The following is a 22426-nucleotide window of genomic DNA, read 5'->3' on the forward strand; positions in this document are numbered from 1 at the left end:
GAATGGCAGAGAGCCGCTGCTGGGGAAGTCATGGCCCCAGGCTGACAGCTGCCGGGGCTTTTCAAACCAACGCCTGATCAGGGTGTGGGCATGAGCCCGCCCCGCGCTGTACATCAATGCAGCTCCCCCCAGCTCTCCCCTCTGGTCGTGGGAATTGAGAAGGGAGTAGCCTGCCCCCCTCTCTCCCCACCCTGGGACAATAGCATAAGACCTTGTGGGTCATGACCACCAAGGGACACGCAGGCAGCGGCTGAGGGATTGGGACCTTGCGCCCATTTCCACGCTGGCCAGAAGATGGCAACATCCAATGGGCGGGGCACACAGGAGAGTGACCCCCTCCATCAATGTGAGAGGCTGAACATGGGGGGGAGAGGGAGGGAGTGACATGGGCTGACCCTGCCTGAGACCCTGTGGCTACAGCTGCATGGGGGTGGGCAGCAGCCTGGTGCCGGGGAGGGGCTGTAACATAGGTCACTGGTGCCTGCAATGACAGGCGGGAAGGGAGTGACTGAAGCCCCACAGGTCGAGCAGCTCCCGCCTTTCACAGCAGTAGCAGCAAAAGCACCATCTTGGCACTGCTAAACTGGGGAGCGACCCCTCTTCCCTGGGCGGCCACGCTGGAGCCTGTGTGAGCGGCGAGGGAAACACGTCAGTGTAATGGCAACGCCCCACCACAGAGCTTTCATGCTGGGCTGCGCCAAGTGGTGTGGCTGGGCCCTGGGGAGGGAGGGCCCCACGAGGAAGAGCATGTGAGGGGAAAGCAGCGACGGTCATGGCCATCACAGCCAGCATGGGTGGGTGAGCTGAGGTCCTGCTCTGGCGCTACATGCCTCCCACCCCAAACCCGAGCTACTGGGCTGTAACATGGCAGGTGCTAGCATCAGGGCCTGGCGCTGGGCAGTAACTATAGCCAGAAAGGCTCCATGGAGCATGTGATGCAGGCAGGCCCTTGAGGCTACCCCCGAGATAGCTTCGCACCCCGCTTTCAACCACAGTGCCCCATCTTCTCCCGCCTGGGCTTCTAAAGTCAGTGCCCAGCCTTGCTCCTGCTGGCAGCCACGTCCCCCTCCCCCCTCACACACTCAGAGCCTGCATTCACTGTTTATGTAGGACCTATGTTTTGCTACTCTGCCGCCAGCAGGGGCAGCCCTGCGTTCACCTACAGCCCTGGCCCCAGGGAGCGACATGCAACAAGAACGGCAGGGGCTGTTAGGCTATAATTTGAAACATTCAAAAATGGGTGGTTAAAAAATAAATAAATCCCCAAACCCACTCAAAGCTGTTGCCCAGAGCACGACGGGGCGCGCACTGAGCAGGAAGTAAAGCAAACCATACAAATCTCCCTGGAAGCCCTTGACAGCTGCCCTTTTGTGCAGTTTATTTATACTGTCAGGAGTTGTGATTTTGTGCCCTTGTTTAAAAACCCACATGGAGGGGAAGCGGGAAGGGATGTGCTAACCCAATGGGCCGTAAGCGCCATTGCTTGTCTCACATCGCCCAACCGTTGTCCTGCCCCTGAGGGGTGCATTTCTCCTCTCCAGCTGGGGTCAGACATGACGCCACTGGGCATAGCACTTGTACAATTCTAGTACAAGTGGGATGTGATGGACAGGTGAACTGGAAACAACAACCGTGCAGCAGTCACAGGGCAACATGCATGCCTGTTTCACCATGCACGTTAGCCACGTACTCTCAGGAGGTGTGTGCACCTGTCCTGGTGGCTATTCCCCCACCTTGCTCGCCCCCCCCCCCATCCTGCCGCCCAGCTGTGATGGGGAAGCACCTCTGGTGCTTCGCTAGCAGGTGGTCTGGACTGGCAAGCCCATCAGTCCCAGAGGCTGCTGGGACATAAAGAAAAAGATGGTTCTTTTTAGACAGTGACCTCACTCTTGCTATTGGTGGAGAAGGGCCGTGGGGACTGGATATAGTGGGTGGGCGTCTGGCTGAAGACCTCCGGCAGCTTCTCAACGCTGAACTGGCGCTTGGTGGCATAGACCTGTCGGCGGACATCAGGGGGATGGTGATGACTGGGGTCCCAGCCTCCCTTGAATGCAGGGCTGGCCACCAGTGGGTGGGTGTTGGTTTTCACCGCTTTGGCCTTCTGCCCGGGTGTAGCTAAGCCAACCAAGGGGCAGCCATCATGCAGGGGAGGCATATCCTTCTGATGCAGCCCCATGGGTGGGAAGGACAGCGTGCCTGGCGGTGGCCCATCCACCATGGGAAACCGTTTGTAGAATTCTTCTGGCGCGCTCTCTGCAGGGAAAAAACATTGAGTAAAGAGCAGAAAGTCAGACAAACAGGGGATGTGTGTGCTCTACTAGGCTGTAAAGGGACCTTCCACTGGGAGAGACGCTAACCTCTGGGCCTGCCAGGATGGCGCTTCTCTATGCATGCCCACCCCCCATGGGCTTCAACGCTGCTGCGAAGAAAAGAATCTCTCTCCCCTGGTCCATGGATGCAACAGTGTCCCTTGCTCAGCCTGCCCCAGGTCCCTTTCACTCACTGAAGCCTGTGCCGCATCCCCAGCCCTGGGCTAAACTTTGCTTGAACTCAGCACAAACTACACTCACAGCCCACGCCGCTTTCCACAGGCCTGCAGAACAGCCAGCGCTGGTGGCTTCATGGCTCTGCCTGACATCACCAATCCTTCCCGCTGACCTTGATGAAATCACACTCACTGTGGCCAGGGGGCGTCAGCCATGCAGTCCTATCACCCAGGGAGCAGGCAGGGGAAGGGAGGCGATGAAGCAACAGCAGAGGAAGCACAGACGGATGAAGCAGCCCTGGCCAGGCAGCAATACAGCTCCACATACCTACAGCCTTGAGCGTGGCATACTTGGCGTAGTCTGGCGCTTGGTGGGGCAGGGTGCTCGTCATCTGCAGCCGGTTGCCGTGGGAGTGTGACAGCCCGACCTGGGGGGCGACAGGGGTGCTGACCACAGCATTATTCAAGTGCATGTTGTCTGGAAATGTAAAGACAGATTCCAGGAGGGGAGATTTGAGGGGTCAGAAAGTCAGAGTTTAAGGCCAGAAAGGCCTATTAGATCATCCAGTCCGACCTCCTATCTAGCACAGTTGCACCCACTTACCCCAGTATTGAGCCCAGGAGCTTGTGTCTGGCTAAAGCACATCTCCCAGCCCTGATCTGAAAGCAGCAAGAGACTGAGAATCTATCACTTCCCTTGGTAGTTTGTCCCAAGGGTTTCATCACCTGCACTGTTAAAAACGTGTGCCTTACTTCTAATTCAAATTTCTCTGACTTCAATGTCCAGCCATTGCTTCCTTATACACCTTTCTCCACTTCATTAAAGATCCCTGTAGCACCTGGTGTTTTCTCCCCAGGAAGATGCATATACACTGATCACGTCACAGCTCAATCTCCTTTTTGATAGGCTACCCAGATTGAGCTCTTTAAGTCTCTCACTGCAAGGCATTGCCGCCCTTGAATCCTTGTTCGTTGCCCTTTTCTGCCCTTCTCCAATTTGTCAACAGCCTTTTAAAAAGGCTGACACTGGAACGGTATGTGATATGCCAGTGTCAGTCTCACACAGAGGTAAAAATCACCTCTCTACTCCCCCGTTTATACACCCAAGGAGTGTAATAGCCCTTTTGGTCACGGCATTGTCCTGGGAGCTCATGTTGAGTTGCTGGTGCTTTGTGACCACTTGATCCTTTTCAGAGGCACTTCTTTCCAGGACACAGTCCCCCAGGCAGCTAGTACAGCTGGCCTGCATTCCTTAGTCCCAGTTCTATGCATTTGTATTTGCATTTTAGTGTTAACAAGATCGCCCCTGCCCCTCAGGTTTGGATACTCCCTCCCCCCGCTCATCCCACATCACAGTCTCCCCGGCTCTGCCCTCAGCAGTCTGACATCTGTACTGGCACCAAACCCCATCACACACGCGCTTAGTGCGACTGGCTGCCTCAGAGAACTGAGAAGGGGACCCAGAATCTTCAATGGCTGGGGCTCTGGTGGCAATCTGGCCCCGCCTCAGGAGAGACCAAAAGCCTGAGGAGGCCAAGAGCTATTTGGTGGCTGCCATGACGGTCGTTCCAATTCCAGTGGGACAGACGCCCCCATCCCTGAGACTGCCATTCCTGTCGGCACTAACTGGCCCCCTCAACACAGAGACTAAGGGCCGAATGGGCCACGGGACCGGACCTCCCGGCACTCCTAGCAACAGTCCCTTGCTGTGGGCCGTGTGCATGCGAAGCTGGGCGAGTGGTTGTCCGTGTACCAGTGCGGACTTTGGTCTCCAGGGTTCTCAGTTGGGTGACATTCACCAGCAGTAACTTCTGACCAAAGGGTTCAATACAAATCCCTCCACCCTCTGTCACCTGGGATAAGTCTCGCTGGCAAATGAAAGCGAAATCACAGCCCTCCCCATCTTCTCCAGGCAAAGCAGAATTGAAATGAAAGGCCATCGGATTAGGAGCCGATTTCCCTGTGTTACACACATCGGGACTGCAGTGGCACTGGTGACGCCTGTCCCCACCAGTCCTCCCACTGCCACCCCCCAGGGACGTCACAAGAGGACAGTGTTGTGTAGTCATCAGCCCATCCTTCAGCAGAGGAGAAACACTTCCCCTCCCCCCCTGCGGGGGCATCCCCCTTCACACGCTAGATGACTGACAAAGAGAGACTTCACCAGTAGCCCCTCATCAGCACACTGGGACTAGCTCCAGCTAAGAGGGGGAAATCCCAGCCCCACCCCTGCTCTAGAAGAATGAGACACAGAACGGATCTTGGTTAGCCAGCCACTCCCCTGCGGCCAGCGCCGGACACGGCCCTGCGGCATGTTTGGTAGTGCTTTGCCCAGCCTAGCTTTAAAGAACCCAAGCGATGGGACTTTCTCCACTGCCCCACCACTGAACACACCTCACTGCTGGAAGGTTTTCCTCCCTCCTCCATGCCCCCAGCCCCTGCTCTGGGTGCAGCTAGTTAACCCCCCAGCCTTGGTGGCTCCTGCAGCTTGTCCTAGCCGGATGAATGCACTGAGCTCTGACCTGCGAGCCGCAAACACACACACAGGCGGCCGCCAGTGCAAATGTCACTTCTGATCTTCCAGATAAGCAAGCAGGGGACTGTCAGCCCAGAGGGGGGGAGCCTCCCGCAGAGGCTGTGTGGGTAGGCAGTGGGGAGCGCACTGGAGAAGAGGCAGGAGGCACAAAGGCATCTTAGACAAGATGCAAAAGCTGATGCCCCACAGCAGGGGCAGACAGAGCTGCCATGGGTCCAAATCAGTGTCATGTTTCACCTGCTTCAGCACAAGTTACTGGTGGTGACTGTCCCAGAACCAGGAGCAGAACCATCAGGGAGCCCCAACCCTCCTGATCCGCAGCGCACCCCTCACCCGCAGCCCCAGCAACATCCACAGGGAAGGTGGAGAGAGGCAATTCCAACTTCCCAGGGGAGTGTGGACAAGGAAGGAGCAGTTACAGGGCCCCATGTGGGAAGTCTGGCCCCTCAAAGAGGAAGTGATTCCTCATGTGAGAGTAGGGTTCTGATGAGCCAATTTCCAGGGGATGTATTCCCTCCTCCCTGGGGAGCCCCGGATGCCAGCATGGCTGCCCCCTTGTACGCCTCATGACCAGCGCTCCAGCACGCTGGGTTGACATTAGGAGAGGAGCACCATGCCCGCAGCATTTTGGCTGGGGGGTGCTTAGGAACAAGGCTCTTGCTGGGGATGGATTACCTCCTATGCTCGTTCTGCTACTGCCAGGCACCTGCACCTCCGTGCAAATTGCCCTGCTTGGTTTGCTCCACTCAGGGCCCCACCAGCTTCCCTCCTGCACCCCAATCATAGAAATGGAAGGAGACCTGGAGGCCATCTGCTGCCCATACACCGGTCCCTGCCCAGCACAGATGGGCTTGTGAAGGGGAAGGGAGGAGACACGCTTACCTGTGCCATTTCTGGGGGAGCCCCGGGCAAGCCCCTCACCGATCTGGACCTGGATGCTGCTCATGTGACCATCAGTCATGTGGTCAGAGGGGCCATGGCCCGGCTGCTTCAGCAAGTCTGTGAGCGTTCTGGAGAAGGCACAAAGGAAAGTAGCAAACCAGTGTCACGTGAGGGGAGGCTCCACTTCTCCCCCCCTCACGGGTGTGATACATACACTTCGTCCATGCACATCATCACTCTGCCATTGCACCTCAGTTCAGACCCACAGGGCAGTCTACACTTAAAACATTGCATTGGTGCAGCTGCGCAGCTGTAGCACTTCAGTGAAGACATTCTGTGCCTACTGCAGAAAGCGCTCCCGGCGGCATAGTTAATCCACTTTCACAAGAGGTGGTAGCTATGTCGGCGGGAGAAGCTCTCCCATCGACATAGCACTGTTGACATCGGCACTTAGGTTGATATAACTGTGGATTATTCACACCCCTGGGTGAAGGAGCTATACTGAAGTAATTCCGGAGTGTAGCTCTGCCCATAGAAACCCTGGTTATTCCAGCCTAGGGTTCAACACAGCACAGCCAATGCACCTCAACGCCAGCCTGCTAGCCCAGTGCTGAGCCACTATGTGGGTCTTCCTGTGCCTCTCACACAGCTCCTGGATTTCTTCTGAGCAGTGATGGCCAAACAAACTAAACATCATGGTGGCTTTGCAGTGTGGCCAAATACCAGCTCCACCTGCCAACCAAGGTGGGATCTGAGCTCCCTGCTAGCCAGGGATAGAAGGAGAAGCCATGCCCCCTGTAGCCATGCCCTCCCAGCATGCTTACCCTTGTAGCACGATATACTTCCTCTTGAGAAGCATGAACCTTCTGGGGCACAAGGGAGGTCCCTGCCATCTAGTAAATGGTAAGTTGTTGTTAATGTTAAAGGGGCGGGGCATCAGGGGAATTAACTAACGAAACCTTTGTGTTCATCACGCTGCCCTTTTCCCCCACCTGCGCATCCAGCGGCTGGAGAGATCCAGCTGCACGACTAGATTAAAATAAACAAAGACACAAGTCTTGGCAAAGGCAAAAGGCATGGGGACACAATACCTGGAGGGTGTAAAAGCAGTGAGGGAGAGGAATTGTTGAGGGTGAATGGAAGGTGTATAACTAGAAGGAATGGGATGAAACAGAGGAGGAAAACTCAGGCTGAATAACAGGAGATATTTCCCAAGAGCTAGAACTATTGGATTGCAAAATTGTCTGCCAAGGGAAGTGATGGAAACCCCAATGCTTGAGTCATTTCAAACTGAAGTGGGGAAAGCTCTGGAGAAGAGACTGCAGGGAAAGATCCTGCATCAGCAGGGATGTGAATGAGCCAGCTGTGACCTTTCTTGGATACCCTGTCCATTTTTAATAATCCCTTTATTAATAATGACATTAAACAACATTACATAAGAAGCATCTATAATTTGTTTTAACAGTCATGTCTGAAGACATCCCAGCAACTCCATGGTGCACGGATGCTCCCAGAGCAACGTACACACTCGGAAACCAGAACAGCCATGAACAGCAAGTCGCAGGATCAGATACCCACTGTGCTATTTGCATAAAAATTAGCATAAAACCCAAGCCTATACTGCAAGGAAAGATGATGCACTGGCCAGAGGGTGTGGGGAGTAGACAAGGAGCATCCAGATAGATTTTTTTTTTCCTGCCTCCAATCCCTATGATCCCGGTCATTGTTCTCTCTCTCTCTCTCTCTCTCTCACACACACGCACACCGCTTTCCTTCTGAGCACAGATTCACTCCTTTTACTCCATATTTATCACATATTCCACTGTGGATGCTTCTCTCACAGCCTGGCCTAGTCCCCCTCTCTGGACAGACACCAGCCTGCTGGCAGTGGACTCAACCACTGGCTCCCACATGCTCCTAAACCAATCAGGTCTGGGCAGAGCCAGTAACAGACCTCCTATCTGCTGCCCTTCCTTGTGAAGCAGATGCCACAATCTCACTGCCTTGGACCCCCAGCACCAGTGCCCCAGCCCTTCTGAGCCCCCAGTTGCTCAGAGACTGTCTTCTAGCATTTCACCTTGCTGTGAGTGCGCTGAGATTCTTGATTAACCCCTTCAGGTATAATATGGCAGGCAAGCAAGGAAAGCACTAAAGAGTTACAGGTCTTTGCGACATAAGAGTTCTGAGACACACCCCTCCCGAATCTGATCTCACCCTTTCTGTGAGGCCAACGTCTGGTCAGCATCTCAGGCCAGGCTGAGTGCCTTCTGCCTGCTCTCACTACAGCCTGGTCTTGTGGCATATGGCAGTGGACAGCCCACTTCACAGGGATCATCCCACTTAAATACCGTCTCTGACCCCTTGTGCCCATGTTCCCAGGCTGAGAAACTCCAGCCCCTTCCTCCAGCCAGGATTCCGTGCAGAGAACTGGCGTTCCACATGGATGGCCAGTAGTCGAGAGACAGAATTGATTACTCTAGTTTGCTTTGTGATGGCTTCTCAGTCATAGTCTTTCATCTAGGCACCCCACACTGCTCCTCAGCAGGGCAGTGTGTGGGATGCAGCAAAATAGCCTTGCCCTGGATGTGAGACATGTGTTGAGCCGCTAAAACATAAAAGGGATCACCTAATCCAAAATGAAGGTTACTATCCAAAATGGAGTTAAAAATTTGATACAGACATAGCCCACTTTGTTCGAGTTCGATAAATGAGTCATTCCTGTATCACATCTGATTGTATCCTAACACCTGGACAAAGAACTGAGACTCACTAGTGAAGTGCATAACCAGGAACTTTACACTAGCTATCCCTGCACTGCATGGGAATTCCCACAGCTTTGACCAAACTCCTAAAGCTCTGGCCTCAGATTCACAATGCTTAATGTAAAACCAGGGATGGATTATCTGAGGCCAATCCCTTTTCCAGTTGTTCCCGAGTCCCAGTCTAGAATGTAGAAGGGCTGTTCCCAGGACATTTGCTTTACATTACAGCTCCTGTCAGCGACTGGTGAACATCAAAAGCTAATTCTAATAGCCATTGGAGACAGTTCTTAGAAAGCACATGCAATTGGGTGATCATTGTGCATCATTCTCTGAGAATTTGCATCACCTGAGGTCTTGGGCTCTTTGTTAATCTCAGAATATTTCAGTGCTAGTCTTTCTATGGCAACCTTTGTTTAATTCCTAACATTTTTTCTTTTGCCAGCCATTGCAGTACCACTCTGTACTAGTCTTCAAGAACATTCTGCATGGAGCACTTAACTGTGACAAATGAGGGATAATTTGCTCAGGAAGACTAACATGGCCATGAATCTCCATAAGGCTTCCTTGATTTTGAGTCTTTCCATGTGCATAATTGACTTCACCTTTCTTGGGTCCAGTCAAACTTCTTTGTCTTTCAGTCCATATCCTACATAACTGCTCTCAATCAGCCTGACCTGACATTTGTTCCTGTTTGATTTCAGGTTAGTTTCTCTGGCATGCTGCAGAGCACTCTGCAGTCTCTCATTGAGGTGTGGATCATTTTAGTTCCAAATCAGCAGACCATCAACAATAATTACTTCCACCCTATTCAGATCCTCAAAGATCTAGGATGGGAAGCATTAGTACAGCTCAGGTGCTGAAGCAATCCAAAAGGGAAATAGCTTGATCCATCTCTCTCTTTCTCCCAAAGAGGGGTTCTGAAGGCACAGAGTTTTGGTTTGATTTGTATTTTGGGGTGAGAGTTTGAACTGGGTTTTCTTTTATAGGAATTGATTCATATTCCTCCCCATTCTGTGACCCTCCATTGAAAACACTACTTTTTCACCTTTCGACAGCCATAGCTATGAGTTCTTTTCAGCCGAGATTCCTTCACTTTCCACAGCACCAGTACACTGGCGGGGCAGGCTTTTCTCTTTTGTTTTTGGCAGTGGAAGGACGACTGTCACTGAAGACCATGCTATGTGAGGCCAATGGCTTGTTCTAGCTTTATCTGTATAGGTCCAGCACTCAAACAGGCCTGTTGTGTCAGGAGGTTTGTTATTTGACCTACATTTTCTTGGGCCTGTTTGTGAAGTCTGAGTAATTCTTTCTATGTGACTTTTCCCGTTCAGATAAAAAGAACATCAATACCAGCAGCCCAAAGCAACCTGACAATAACAAAACAGCGTAGGCAGCTGTCAAGTAAGAGACTATGTTACAATAAAACAGAGTGCAAAGCCCAACAATCAGCAGCAACCCTCTAAACAAAATGAAACAGTTTGCAAAGCACTGTGTTCACAAGCAACTCTATAACAACAACAACAACCACCACCACCACCCAAGCAACCCCACAACAAACCTAAGCATGATATCCCACTGCTAGTGTAACACTAGGTGAGGTCAGTAGCAGCAGGAATTGAACTTGGACTCTCAGGAGCATAGTGCATACACCTTTACTGTTTGAACTAAGACCCAGGGCAACTAACGTACCCCTATAGCAGGGTTATCAACCTCTATGTGGCCTAATTACTGCAGAGTGGGCATGTCTTATGCTAGCAAAAACCCTTACAGTAATAAGCCAGTGTGAACAGACCAAACAATTAATTAACCCCGAACAATACACCAATGAGCACATGCAAACAGTCATGAGAATCCCTCCAATTACAGACTGGTGTGAGCGCCCTAGTGCTTGTTGGCAAGTCAGAAACCCATAAGAAATCTAGGTGCACGAACCAGCGCTCACAAAAAAACCCTACAGTAACAAAACAGCGTCACAGCCTCTCACTCAGAAATAGCTCTGTGACAACAAACATGCACAGCCCAGTGCTCTTGAGCAAACCCAGAATGAACCCCGTGTGTGTGCAATGATGGAAACATGTCAGTGAAGACGGAGATGCCAAGCGGAGGAGCCAGAGCCTGAAGATCCAAACCAACCCCCCACATCTGACTAACCCTCTGGCTCCAACCCTGACTCCTCAGTTTAGGTCCATCTCTGGGAGGACCCTTTGGTGATTCGTTTCCAATCCAACAGCAAGAGACACCAGAGTCAGAGCAGGGTGAAGGAGAGAGTATGGCCATCAAAGGAGCAGGGTGGCAAATTAGTGACAGTCAGGGGTGACATTGCCCAAGCCAGAATGAATTCTTCGCCTCCACACTCAGAGGGGAAGCTGAAGGTCACAGGCTGGTGACCGGGAAGGAGTGCGGGGGCGGGGACCAGTGAAGCATTGGATGAGTAGAAATGTGGTGGCTCTGTGAGGGGACGCTGCAGGGTACCTACCTCAGGGCTGAGTTGGGTTACAGCATGGGCTTCCCACACAGAGGTTCAAATCATTAGCTAAAGCAACAAGCGAGATAAACTTGGGCATCTCAGCTTAGTCTCCAGTGGAGCTTTGTCAGCATTACTTAGATCAGAAGCTCTTTGGGGCAGGGACTGTCTTGTTCTGTTTGTACAGCGTCTGGCATAATGGGGTCCCGGTCCATAACTGGGGCTCCTAGATGCTACCCCAGTACAAATAATAAAGCAGCAACAACCACCATCACCACCACAGATGGACCACATAATTCACCGAGAATGACAATCACTGACCAATGGCCCAGTACTGGAGTTGCAGGAGAAGTTGAAGGTCAAGCTCAAGGAATAGCAGTGGGTGCTGCAGGTCAAGCTTGAGGAGACCTGGCAAAGCAGTGTGTGGGAGGTCCTGGGACTGGAATAACAGGTGGTGATGCCGGTCAGGATTGTGGCATTGGAACATTATGAACGTGCCATTGCTGCTAGACTATTATTTGTATTATGGTAGCCAGTAGAGGTCTGTTGTGATAATTGAGCCTACAAATTTATCTTAATTGTGAGTTCAACTGTAAGAAGTGTGTGGAAGTTCATAAGATGTCACAATGACCTAAAACAACAAAGGTAGATGGGAAAAGGCACGAAAGAAAGACAGAAAGACTGGTGTACACAGACATTAGAGTACTATGGAATTAGGCCAAACAAAAAGGCCTACTGATACACCTCAAGGACTGTGTTAAAATCATGCTTGGTAAACCAGAAAGTGTGGGACTAGAAATCAATTAACCAAAACTGGTGTGTCAAACATTAAGCCTAATTGATGAACAAAATAAGGAAAGGATAGGCTATTCCACCCATCGTTCCCTTTTTGGGTCTTTAAAGAAAGAGACTTGGGTAGGGGGGAAGAAATATAGAAAAACAAACAGGTAAAGGCTATTGGAGTGAGCTTCCCTATGATGGCTGCCACCCCCATCATCTCCTGAGACCCTCGATCTTCTTCATCCTAATTCTGAGAGATGTCCTGATCAGACTGGGCCAGAGAGAGGGACCCAGATGACATCACCACCTCTACCGGCTCCAGCTGAATCCCAAAGCTCACCTGGATAAAATGGGATTGGACTTTAACAGCAACAGTGCCAACTCCAGCCCATCTCAACTAACTCCTTCTCTTTTCCCCAAAAAGGGCCGTTACTACCTTTGATACCATCTAAGAGACTGTCAAGCAAGAGGGTGTTTGTTTCTAAAAACTCTTCCCAGCTGAAAGGAAAGGGAACAATGGATGTTGTTAAAATGAAAGCCTCACTTAAAGCATCTGAAATGTAAAGCACTAACTGTTTTATTCTCGCTTTTTTGTATCTTTTATAAAAAGTGAAGAAGATTCTCATTAATGGGCTTGCCACAGTACTAAGCAAGCTAAGGTTGGTGTACATCAAACCACGAACCTAGTTGAACGCTCCTTAATGTTAGTCAGTAACCAAGTTATGTTAACCCCTCTGGCCCATTTATTCCTTCTAAATGAATACAAGAGCCTCCACCTAAGATCAGGTGTGCCAGGCACTTAAACACTCCAGTAAGGGAACATCTGCACTTTGAGCTGGGACTGTAACTTGTTCCAGGTCGGGTAGATACATGCACGCTAGGTCTGACTGAGCTAGTAGGCTAAAAATAGAAATGTAACTGCAGCAGCCTGGGGCTAGCAGCCCTGAGTAAAGTCCCACCCGGGGCCCGAGGTACTTCTTCAGTCAGCTGCGCTGTCCTGTCACCTGTGGCCATGCTTCTATTTTTAGCGTGCTAGCTTGATCAAAGCTAATGTGCATATGTCTAACCCAACTGGAAATTACACCCCCCCGGCCGCTGTGTCGATGTACCCTAGGAGACAGTCCCTGCTCCAAAGAGTTTATCATCTAAGCCTTAGGGATGGAAAGGGAAATGGATTTGCCGCAGGCTACATTGCTGATCCGTGGCTGAGCCAGGCCCATGTCTCCTGAGTCCCATATCCACTGCCTCCCAATTCACATGGATGTCTCCCTACCAATCAGTCAGGTCCCTTCTTCCCTGGGGCAACTGTACAGCTGCATGATAGGATATGTGCTGTTAGGGCAGATCTAAGGAGACACGATGGATGTCACTGAGCCATAACCTTGTCAAGCATTCTCAAGCTATCCCGTATGGAGGCAATAGATCAGCAAGTGTGTGAAATTGGCTCAGAAATCACTAGGATTCCTGCTAAGACTTTCAGTTACCCCAGAAAGCACCAATCCCAAAGCACCTCCACCCTGTTCTTTTCCCTGGCCGGAGGAGCTCCTCACTTTCTGGGAGGGTTTCAGAAATCCCACGATCTGGAGGGCACAGACTTGCAATGGCCTCGGCTTTAAAACGTGTCAGAGTCCTAACTCCTCTCCTGACTCATTCAGGGCAGGGTTCAACTTAGCCATAAAGGACAAAAAGCTCATGTTTGTCCCTCCCTACCAGAACCTTGCTCTGCAAATCAAACAAATGAGCAGAATACTACCCCCTGGGCCCAGCTACCCACCACCCTGGTTCTATTATCACTGCAAATGCCACTGGCTAAATTCACACCTGGAAATAGCATGCTGCCCCTTTTGGCCTTTGGAAAGGAGAAGAGGGGCAGCATTTGGGGTGCTCATCCCATACTTATGGAAGGAGAGATGGACGGAGAGAGACCAAAGCGGGAGATGGAGAGAGTTGAAGAGGAAGGGCCCAATTCTGCTCTCACACCAGTGCTAACGAAGAACAACTACTCCACTGAGGTCAGTGGAGTTCACAGCAGCAGCAGCCGGGGGCAAGGGGCGCATCAGGCCTGAAAGCACGCATGAGGGACAGGCGCGTCTAATGCAGCGCTTCACAAACCAGTCTGTGCTGTGACCATCCCAGGAGGGAGTGCTGTCCTCGTGCACACCCCCCGCTAGCCCTTTGGGCCCCCTGCCCTGGGGCAACTGTATTGCTTGGTCACGTGGCAGCGCAGCATGAGGACAGATTTAAGGAGGCAGGATGAAAATAAACGCCTGCTTAGGCGGCGGCCTGCTTAGGCTTCTGCGGATGTGGGAGGCTCCGACACTGCTGTCCTTACTCTGCCTGAGTAGCACCACAGGGGGTGATAGTGCTGCTAACAGGACAGGGCACTAATTAGTCCACACGGAAAAGGGGGGCAGGTTTGGGTATTTAGATTGGAAGCCGTGTGGGGCAAGGGCTGTGTTTACTGCTGGAGTAGGTGTGATATCCTTCCTCACACCAGAAAGCACCTCGCTCCATCAGCTTCAGGGGACTACCACAGCGCAGGGAAGGTACAAGGCTGCACACTCAGTCCCTCTGTATCTGTACAGCACCACAACCCTGATCCTGACCGGGGCCCCTGGGCATGACCGTAATGCAAATAAGAAAATAATACATCTCCTCCCCCCTTCACTTACCTGTCATTCTACGCTCGCCCCCCGAATCTAGGACTTTATATCTACTAGGACCAACCTTTCCTCTTTGTCTGCAACTTCCCCTCCCCCGCTCTAATCTCCTCCGCTGGCTCTGCAGTTTGGTTCTGCCTCCGGAGGCTTTGTCACCCCTCTGATCATGGCATCAGCCACAAGCGTAATCGCAGCTGAATCCACACCAAAGAAACACCCCTCCCAGAAGACATAAAAGCAGCCCCTCAGAGGCCCAAGCAGGGCTGAGGTTTATAATCTCAGTTGATCAAAACAAGCTTCCAGAAGCCTTAAGAGACCTGGACTAGGCCACACATCACTTAAAGCCTGATGGAATTGCTGCCACTTGGACAGAAACAGCTGCAGAGAACACCCCGGAGGTACTCTAGGAACCACCGTGTCAGGATGAAGACAGCCTGACTGGCTGTCATGGTACACGGGCAGTATGTCCAGTAAAGGGTACAAGGTGTTACCAGCCAGCCATCCTTTGCACCCGCTACACAAAGAAAACAGTGGTATTCCGCACCCCTGTGCGTTTGTGGGCAACGCAGCCGGCCCACTGTCACCTGGGCAGGTTGCAGGCACACTGAGACAGAGCCATCGGAAGGCCCCCGTGCGCGGCCTGCTCCCTCTTCGACACACGCAGTAAAAAGAGAGCACAGCGGAGGTGGGATTTAGAGCGTTCTGCAGCTCTTCACCCAGGGGCCCGATTCTCCTCTCACCTGCGTGTAGATCACAGGGAACGCCACTGAAGCTACACCCGTGTAAACCCACTTGTCCCAGCCAGGAAAACGAGCGCACACACACGTGTGCTCGGACACACCAAAAAGGCAAAGATTGCCTCCCCAGGGGAAGCCTGGTAGCAGCGAGTGACTGGCAGGGGAGCAGGAGCAGGAGCAGGCACAGAGGGCTGCGGGGAGAGTATGCATTGATTCTGTAGTCCTGCCAGCATTTCATCAGGCAAAAGAGGAAGAGAGAGGAGGTGGGAAGGATGGCGGCAGGTACAGAGATAGAGAGGACAATGATTCTCTCAGGGATGGATTAAGGCTTAATTGAACCTGGATCCACCAAAATGTTGGGCCATGTAGGCCAGTCAAACCCTCCTAGTCCTGCCTGCTCCCGGATAGACACTTGGCTTCCTCCTTAGCCTGCTGCCAAAGTCAGGCAGACCCCAGCTCAGCCACTGGCCAGAAGCAATCAATTGTGCATAGCACTGCTGTTTGCTACTCTCGGGGAGGAGTGAGTATCCCCTCTGGCCACGGGGCTGTCATTTCCCAAGAATCTTGTCTTCATCGGTTCCTGTCATCACCTCTTCAGCTATCTCATTCCCCAACACCTTTTGTCTCCTCATCCTTCCTCGCCCTGAGCTGCATCTGCCTGTAAGTGCAATGGGAGGTGGCCGGAGATGAGCTACAATACTGCAAAGGCAGTATGGGCTGAGGTGGGGGGGTCCTACTTTTGTCATGTGGAAGAAATGTAAAGTCATGCAAGAAAACCCTTCCTTTTCCCACTCCATATGCTTGTGTCCAAAAATACGCAGCTTCTGGGGGAGAGATCTGTTCAGCGATGACCCACATATTTCAAAGTACAATCCCGTGTGATTGGAACGTGTGTTTATGGGGAGCTAGACCCCGAGGGGGAGCAGAATACATTACCGGTGCTTGTTAAATAGGGAACGTTATGACTTGTACTAACGAAGGGAAAAAACTGAACGCTCAGTGCTGGTGCTATAGAATCCAGGCTACAAGTAGAAAACAAGTTTTTCTCTGGTTAACAAAATCTGCCAACAGGACGGCTCACATATTAAGCCACTGATAGCAAGAAATGCTGGAGAATAAATGGAACCCAACCACACATGTCCTGAAGAAAGATCTGATGGTTGCCGTTATTGAACTAGGAATATCTGATTCCCAACAGCAGGCTAAGCTTTTATGGTGCTGGTGTATCTGCGTATCACTGTTAGGACTCTTTCTCCTTCTGTCCCACACACATGAAATGGGAAATGACCCCTCTCTTTTCCATCATATGGCTAACCGCATGGCGGCAGGCACTGCCAGGGCCAGGTGAAGGAAAAGCACATGTTGCTGAGATTCTAGCAGCTGGATCTCACTGGGGATCTCGCTGATGAAGTTGGTAAGGTACCAATTGAGTCCTCGCTCAAGGGTGTAGGTAGGCACCGATGTGAGGCAGTTCACATTGCTGGCTATATCGCAATGGTAGCCAATGCCCACCAGACAGTACCTTCCCTTCCGCTTTTCTCATTGGCTGCCCTTGGGGAGGGGCGGGGGTGGTTAGAATATCCCTCTTGCTCTCGCACACTGTGGCTCATATCCCACCCCAGCCCCACCAAAACACACCCTTCCATTGCAGAGAAGGCAACAGGCCTTCTCTGTACGCCCCAGCGGAGCTGAGAGAGATGTGTTATGACAGGAGTAATCGCAGCATCCCCCGGGGATATAGCGTTCTTCCGCCACTTGTCCCAGCCAGGAAAACGAGCGCACACGCACATGCGCGCGCACACACACACACGCGCGCGCGCACACACACACACACACAAGCGTGCTCGGACATGCGTGTGCACACACACACACACCCCAAAAACACAAAGATTGCCTCCCCAGGAGAAGACTGGTGGCAGCAAGTGACTGGCAGGGGAGCAGGCGCAGAGCAGCTCTCCCGATCGTTATCTGTCCTGGTCAAGTCATTTCCTCAGGTGCTGCCTTTTCACCAGATCCCCTACCACTGCCCCATACAACAGATTTGTCACCAGATCTAGCCCCCTGGCCGACAATCTGCAAACTAGAACATGCACCTCACCGATTAGAAACTCACCCAGGAGCTTGATCGACCCTAAGATGTCTAATGCGCTTCCCTCCTTGTCCTCTGCCCTCTCCCTCTCTATAGCCTTCTGTCTACGCCCTTCCCCATCTCTCTTCCCCCATCCAGTACTTAATTTGTGCCAGGCCTTGCCAGGGCTGAACCCCGGCATCTCTAGACTTGGCAGTTCATAGCCCCAGCCCCTCTGGGCTTGCTGCATCAGTTATGAATGTAAAAAAATTGCTTGAGCCCCGGCACTGCCCCATCATCCACTCCCCCTTCGTTATCTATTATACAACTTGCTTAGTTCTGCACAACGGCTGTTTTCTGCGAACAAGAGATCTGGCACTGCCTCCAGCGGAAGGAGATGCACAGGCCATGCTGTGGTTGAGGCAGGGCTGGGCTAGCAGGAGGCGTTTCTGGTCAGCAGTGAAGGGCAGTGGCAGGGCTACGTGTGGGGCCGCCGTGACTGGATTAGGAGGGGTTCTGGTGGGGTCAGGAGCAAGATGCATTGGCAGAGCTGTCTATGGGAACCCTACACTCTGCCTGGCTCCAGCTGCTCTTATTAGCACCTTACTCTGAGGGGCATTAAACGCGCTAAAAAGAAAAAAAAAATCCACCTGAGGAGAGAAACTGCAAAAATGTAAAACCAACACATCTGTGTCAGTGCTGTGCTGCTGCCATTTTCCGCCCTCCCCCCACAGCGCCACCACTGCCCCTCCTCTCCCCCACAGCACTGACAGTGCCCATCCTCCCCTCCCCCGCAGCACTGCCAGTGCCCATCCCCCTCAGTGTGACCAGTGCCACTCCTCCCCCCACAGTCTGGCCAGTGCCCCTTCTGCCCCTGGAGCACTGCCACTGCCACCCCCCTTGCAGCGCTGCTACTGCTCCTCCGCCCTGACCCCCTGCTACTCCAGTCCTAGGCCCCTGACTCTGTCGCAGCTCTGCAAATGCCCTGGCATAAAGCCACCCATTTTTATTGCAGGCTCTCTGCCAATGTGCCTCTGCTCGGTCCTGCACCACCTGCTGCTGTCCCAGTTTGGGGCCCTTTGCTGAACTTGGAGCAACAGTCCCCATCAGCTGTGTGACGGCCCCTAGCAGACAATATCACCACATAGGGAGTTCTCTACTAGGAGCTAGGACAAAACACCCACCAAACTCACTACACTGGTGACCGAAGCCGGAGCTGAGATACATCACTAGCAACAAGCTACATTCCTGTTTTCCTTTTCATACCAAAGTGCTATACAGAATGAATGTTTGGGGATCACTCAAAACAGCCAGGAAATGCAGCCATCTCTGGGGTGGAAAGCCACAGCCATGCTCACCCAGCAGAACAATCCAGCCCAGCTGGAGGCTGGGGAAGTTGGGATAATCCCCTCCATGGAAATTTGAGAAGGAATTTGGGAGGCGGAGTGCAGTTACTTAGGGTGGATTTAAACACTCTGAATGGCACGTGACACCAGCTTTGTGTCATGCGCCACGTGGGCCACTCTGGGCATTTGGCATTGCCCTTGCCTGTGGCATCGCAACGTACCAGCCCACCCTAGAGACCTGGTGCCCAGAAGTCAAGACTTTCCTAAGGACTTTGGCTCTGGAGTGGCTCTCCATGGCGGCAGCTCCTTAGCTGCTCCCCCTGCCCCCCTCCCAGCTGCCACTCAACAGCGGTCAGTGGAGCAGCTGGTCAGAGGTGCAAGGCTGAGCGAGGTGCCCCAGGTCATGCCAACTGGCCACTCTGGCAGCTGCAGTGAGTTTGTCAGGTGATGCACCGTCGCCTTAAATATTCCCCCCCCCCCCCCCTCCCGCCACCAATGCACTGGGGCACCTCGCTGGCTGTTCTCTCTCACTCTCCAGGGCCACCAGTGTCACGAGTCAAGCGAGACCCCAGGTGCTTCTGTCCTGACACAGAAGGAGGTAATGGGGAGGGCAGGCACTGGCATTTCAAATAGCTGGCATCTCAAGTGCCACTGCCTTCCCCTCCCCACCCCACCCCCACCTGCTACACAAACACACTGCATTTCATCACGGACCAGCCCCGGAATCTCCCCCCCCCGACTGAAAACCAATAACAACTGAATGCGCTACAAAGGACACTGGGCCTCTGGGAGCCAGGGCTGGGGGTGACATAACTCTGCCATGAGCTGGGCCTGAACCTCCCCTGAGCGCTGCTGGGGAAGACATTCCCCGAGTGGGAGAGAGAGGAGGGAGGCTGAGTGCAGAGAGTTAATAAAAAAAGGAAGCCTGATCTTAGAATTTCACTTACTTGTGTGTGTGTGTGTGTGTGTGTATCTGTGTGTGTGTAGTGAGTGCATGGGGGGGGGGGGGGAACAAGAAGAATGTTTATTTGAAGTCAAGACCTGAAATATTAAGAGCGCGTGCGCCAGAGAAGGAAAGAGAGATAAGGCATAACACAGGGAGGGAGGGACAGACAGACAGCAATACAGAGAAGATGAGTGTGTGTGAAAGAGAAGGAAAGAGAGCGAAAGCGGAGGGGGATGTGGGATCCTGGAGCCCTCCCCTCCCTGCTGCTCTCTCACTGCTGGGAAGTTAAGCCCCTCGTATTGGCTGGACAAAACCGAGGAGACACAGCAATAGAGACGAGTCCCAGCAGTGTCCGGGTGGTGCAGCTGCAGTCCCACCTGCCATCCCAATCCCTCTCTCCCACTCCTCCCTTCAGCTGGCTGCCTGCTCCCTCCTGGCTTCCAACCTGCAGCAAAGCCAGTCCACCTGAGAGAGGAGATTCCCCGTCTCAACCTACTCCCTGCTGCACAATCAAAACCAGCCCTGACAGCATTTGTAGCCCAGCTTCCATCCTCCAGCAGCCTGCTGTCAAGGGTGTGTGTGTGGGGCACGTGGTAAACATACAGACATCCATGTGCACACACACACGTGTGCACCTACACACACCCCTTTGACAGGACAGACACTAAGGAAGCAGGGTGCTGGGTGAAAACCGAGACATTCATTGTAAGTTATTGTCTGATAGAGAATCAGACCCCCAAACTGTTGGCAAAATGGTGAGCCTTACACTCAGAATCCCAGAAATCAGGGAGGGAGACCTGCTAGAGTAGGACTCACCTTGTCCATCCCCTGAGGACTGTTCCCCTCAGGATATCCTCCAAGGATCTGACCAGTCCATTATTAAATGACCCATGTGATGGGGCTTCCTCCCCCACCCCCTCTGGGGGGCTATTGCATAGCCTAACGTGCCTCACTGGTAGGAAAGGGTTCCTGATCTCCAGCCTAAATTTCCCTTTGCTCAGCTTCACCCCACAGCTCTGATTTCTACCCACTTGACGCGTTCCTGTCCCTCCTTGGTGTCTCAGACACCTGGCTCCCCCTTAGATTGTTTTCTCAGGATTTAGAGCCAAAGTCAAGGAGGGCTTGAGAGGTGACAGGTCATGGTGGGGATCTGGGCTTAGACTGGGTCGTGCCCTCTGGAAGGGAAGGTGAAAATGCAGCCAAGAGGAGAAGTCTGGAAGTATCATCTGTCTGCTGCGGAGGGAGACAGAGGGAGCGGGGACAGAGACAGAGAGGAAGGGAAGGAGTCAGGTCCCTTTTACCTGGACGCGGTCATCTCCGTCTGAGGGCTCCGGGATTTCTCCAGGCCCAGCTTGGTGAAGATGCCCACCAGCACCATGATAGCCACCACACCACAGATGATATATACAATCATGTTAGTCTTGTCCCGGGTAGGGTTCTCGGGGGTCTCATCCACCCGAGCTGGCGGCTGGCCTGTGTTGACCCAGTTGGGGGTGTCGTAATTGGAGCATCCACTTTGGTCCAGTCGCCCATGCTTGAACTGGCAGCAGAAGCGGTACCCGCAGGTGCCACAGCAGTACCGGTAGATCCCTGAATTGCAATTGAATGGAGGGTCCCATTGCCCCATGACATCGTAGTAGCCACGGCACCTGTCACCACCTGGCGCAGCCTCAGTGGGGGCCACCGCGGTGTCCTCCAAGGTGGGACCCCAGCTGGTGTTACCATTGCTCTCCATCTGCCCCTCCAGCTCAGGATCCTGGGTGCTGGGAGCCCTGGTCCAAACCCGCCCTGGGTCCAACAGAACTAGGCAACAGAATCCGAAGACGTAACCCCGCTCCATCCAGGCGCCACTCCCACTTGCCATCGCAGTCGCCTCTGTGCTCTCAGAGCAATGGCCGGTTCGCTCCTCGCCTGCCTCCTTGGGGGAGAAAAGCCCGTCTCCTCTGGAGACGCAGCAAGGAGGGCGTTCAGAAATTCCCAGCCAGACACTAGGACACAAACTGCATCACTCCATCTGTCCCTTCTCGCGGGAAAAGACGAGGCGCCCCCTCCTCACTCAACGGTTCCCCCCGAGCAAACCCCACAACTAGAACAAGCCACTGGCTGAGCAAATGGCTTGGGGTGTGGGGTGAGGAAGGGAAGAAGAAAATACTAAATGATTAAAAAAAAACAACCCAACCAGTCTGAGGGGTGTCAGCCTGGCACTAGGGCAACCCCTGAAATTCCTAGCAAGAGCCCGAGTGCAAGGAGGTGAGAGATGCAGAACCCCCCTCTTCTCCTTGTCCGTTAGGAGTGAATTTTGTATCTTTGTAATGTCAGTTGAAAGGCTGCACTGGAAACAGCGTGGACTGTTCCCATCTCGGCTGCTCGCGGCTGGGAGAGGATCCTGGAGGCAGCCAGCGCGGCTCTGTCTCTCTCCCCCTGCCTCAGAGACACTGAGCTTTGTGAGGAAAAAAACCTTCACACCAGAGAGGGAGGGAGAGAGGGAGGGAACAACTGAGCGAGCAGGAGGGAAACCGAGAAAGAGAGAAAAATAGTCCTTATTCCTTTCTACCCCGAGTACGGCTCCTGCTCCACAGATTGTCTGACCGTTACCAAAGGAAACCAGGGAAGAACCTTAGCCAAGTCCTCTAGCACATCCACTGTCCTCCGCGCAGAGCCTTGGATGGCAGCCAGAGGGTGTCACTAGGCCAGAAAGGATGCGAGAGGACTCTAGCAGCTCCTTATTGACGCTAGCCACAGGCACTGGTGCACAAGTGG

General features: G+C 52.8%; 1 protein-coding gene across 1 annotated transcript; it reads right to left on the minus strand.

The window, feature by feature from the left end:
• Window positions 1-235: 235 nt before the first annotated feature.
• SHISA8 (shisa family member 8) lies at window positions 236-21530 on the minus strand. Its single transcript, XM_067559041.1, has 4 exons — window positions 20968-21530; window positions 5904-6031; window positions 2814-2963; window positions 236-2253 (listed from the first exon to the last, which is right to left on the minus strand). The coding sequence occupies exons 1-4, from the start codon at window positions 21528-21530 to the stop codon at window positions 1871-1873; spliced, it is 1224 nt and encodes a 407-aa protein (XP_067415142.1). The 3' UTR covers window positions 236-1870.
• Window positions 21531-22426: the final 896 nt, after the last annotated feature.

This window comes from Emydura macquarii, unplaced genomic scaffold (genome assembly GCF_026122565.2).
Source record: "Emydura macquarii macquarii isolate MOO-44397 ecotype Brisbane River unplaced genomic scaffold, CSIRO-AGI_Emac_v2 contig_2205, whole genome shotgun sequence".
Classification (NCBI taxonomy): Eukaryota; Metazoa; Chordata; order Testudines; family Chelidae; genus Emydura; species Emydura macquarii.

Coding starts and splice junctions, on each gene's coding strand:
- SHISA8 (XM_067559041.1), bottom strand. CDS start 21,530: ATGGCAAGTGGGAGTGGCGCCTGGATGGAGCGGGGTTACGTCTTCGGA. Junction 6,032..20,967: donor ACGGAGATGACCGCGTCCAG/GTAAAAGGGACC, acceptor TGCCTTCTCCAG/AACGCTCACAGACTTGCTGA. Junction 2,964..5,903: donor CTCCCCCAGAAATGGCACAG/GTAAGCGTGTCT, acceptor TTACATTTCCAG/ACAACATGCACTTGAATAAT.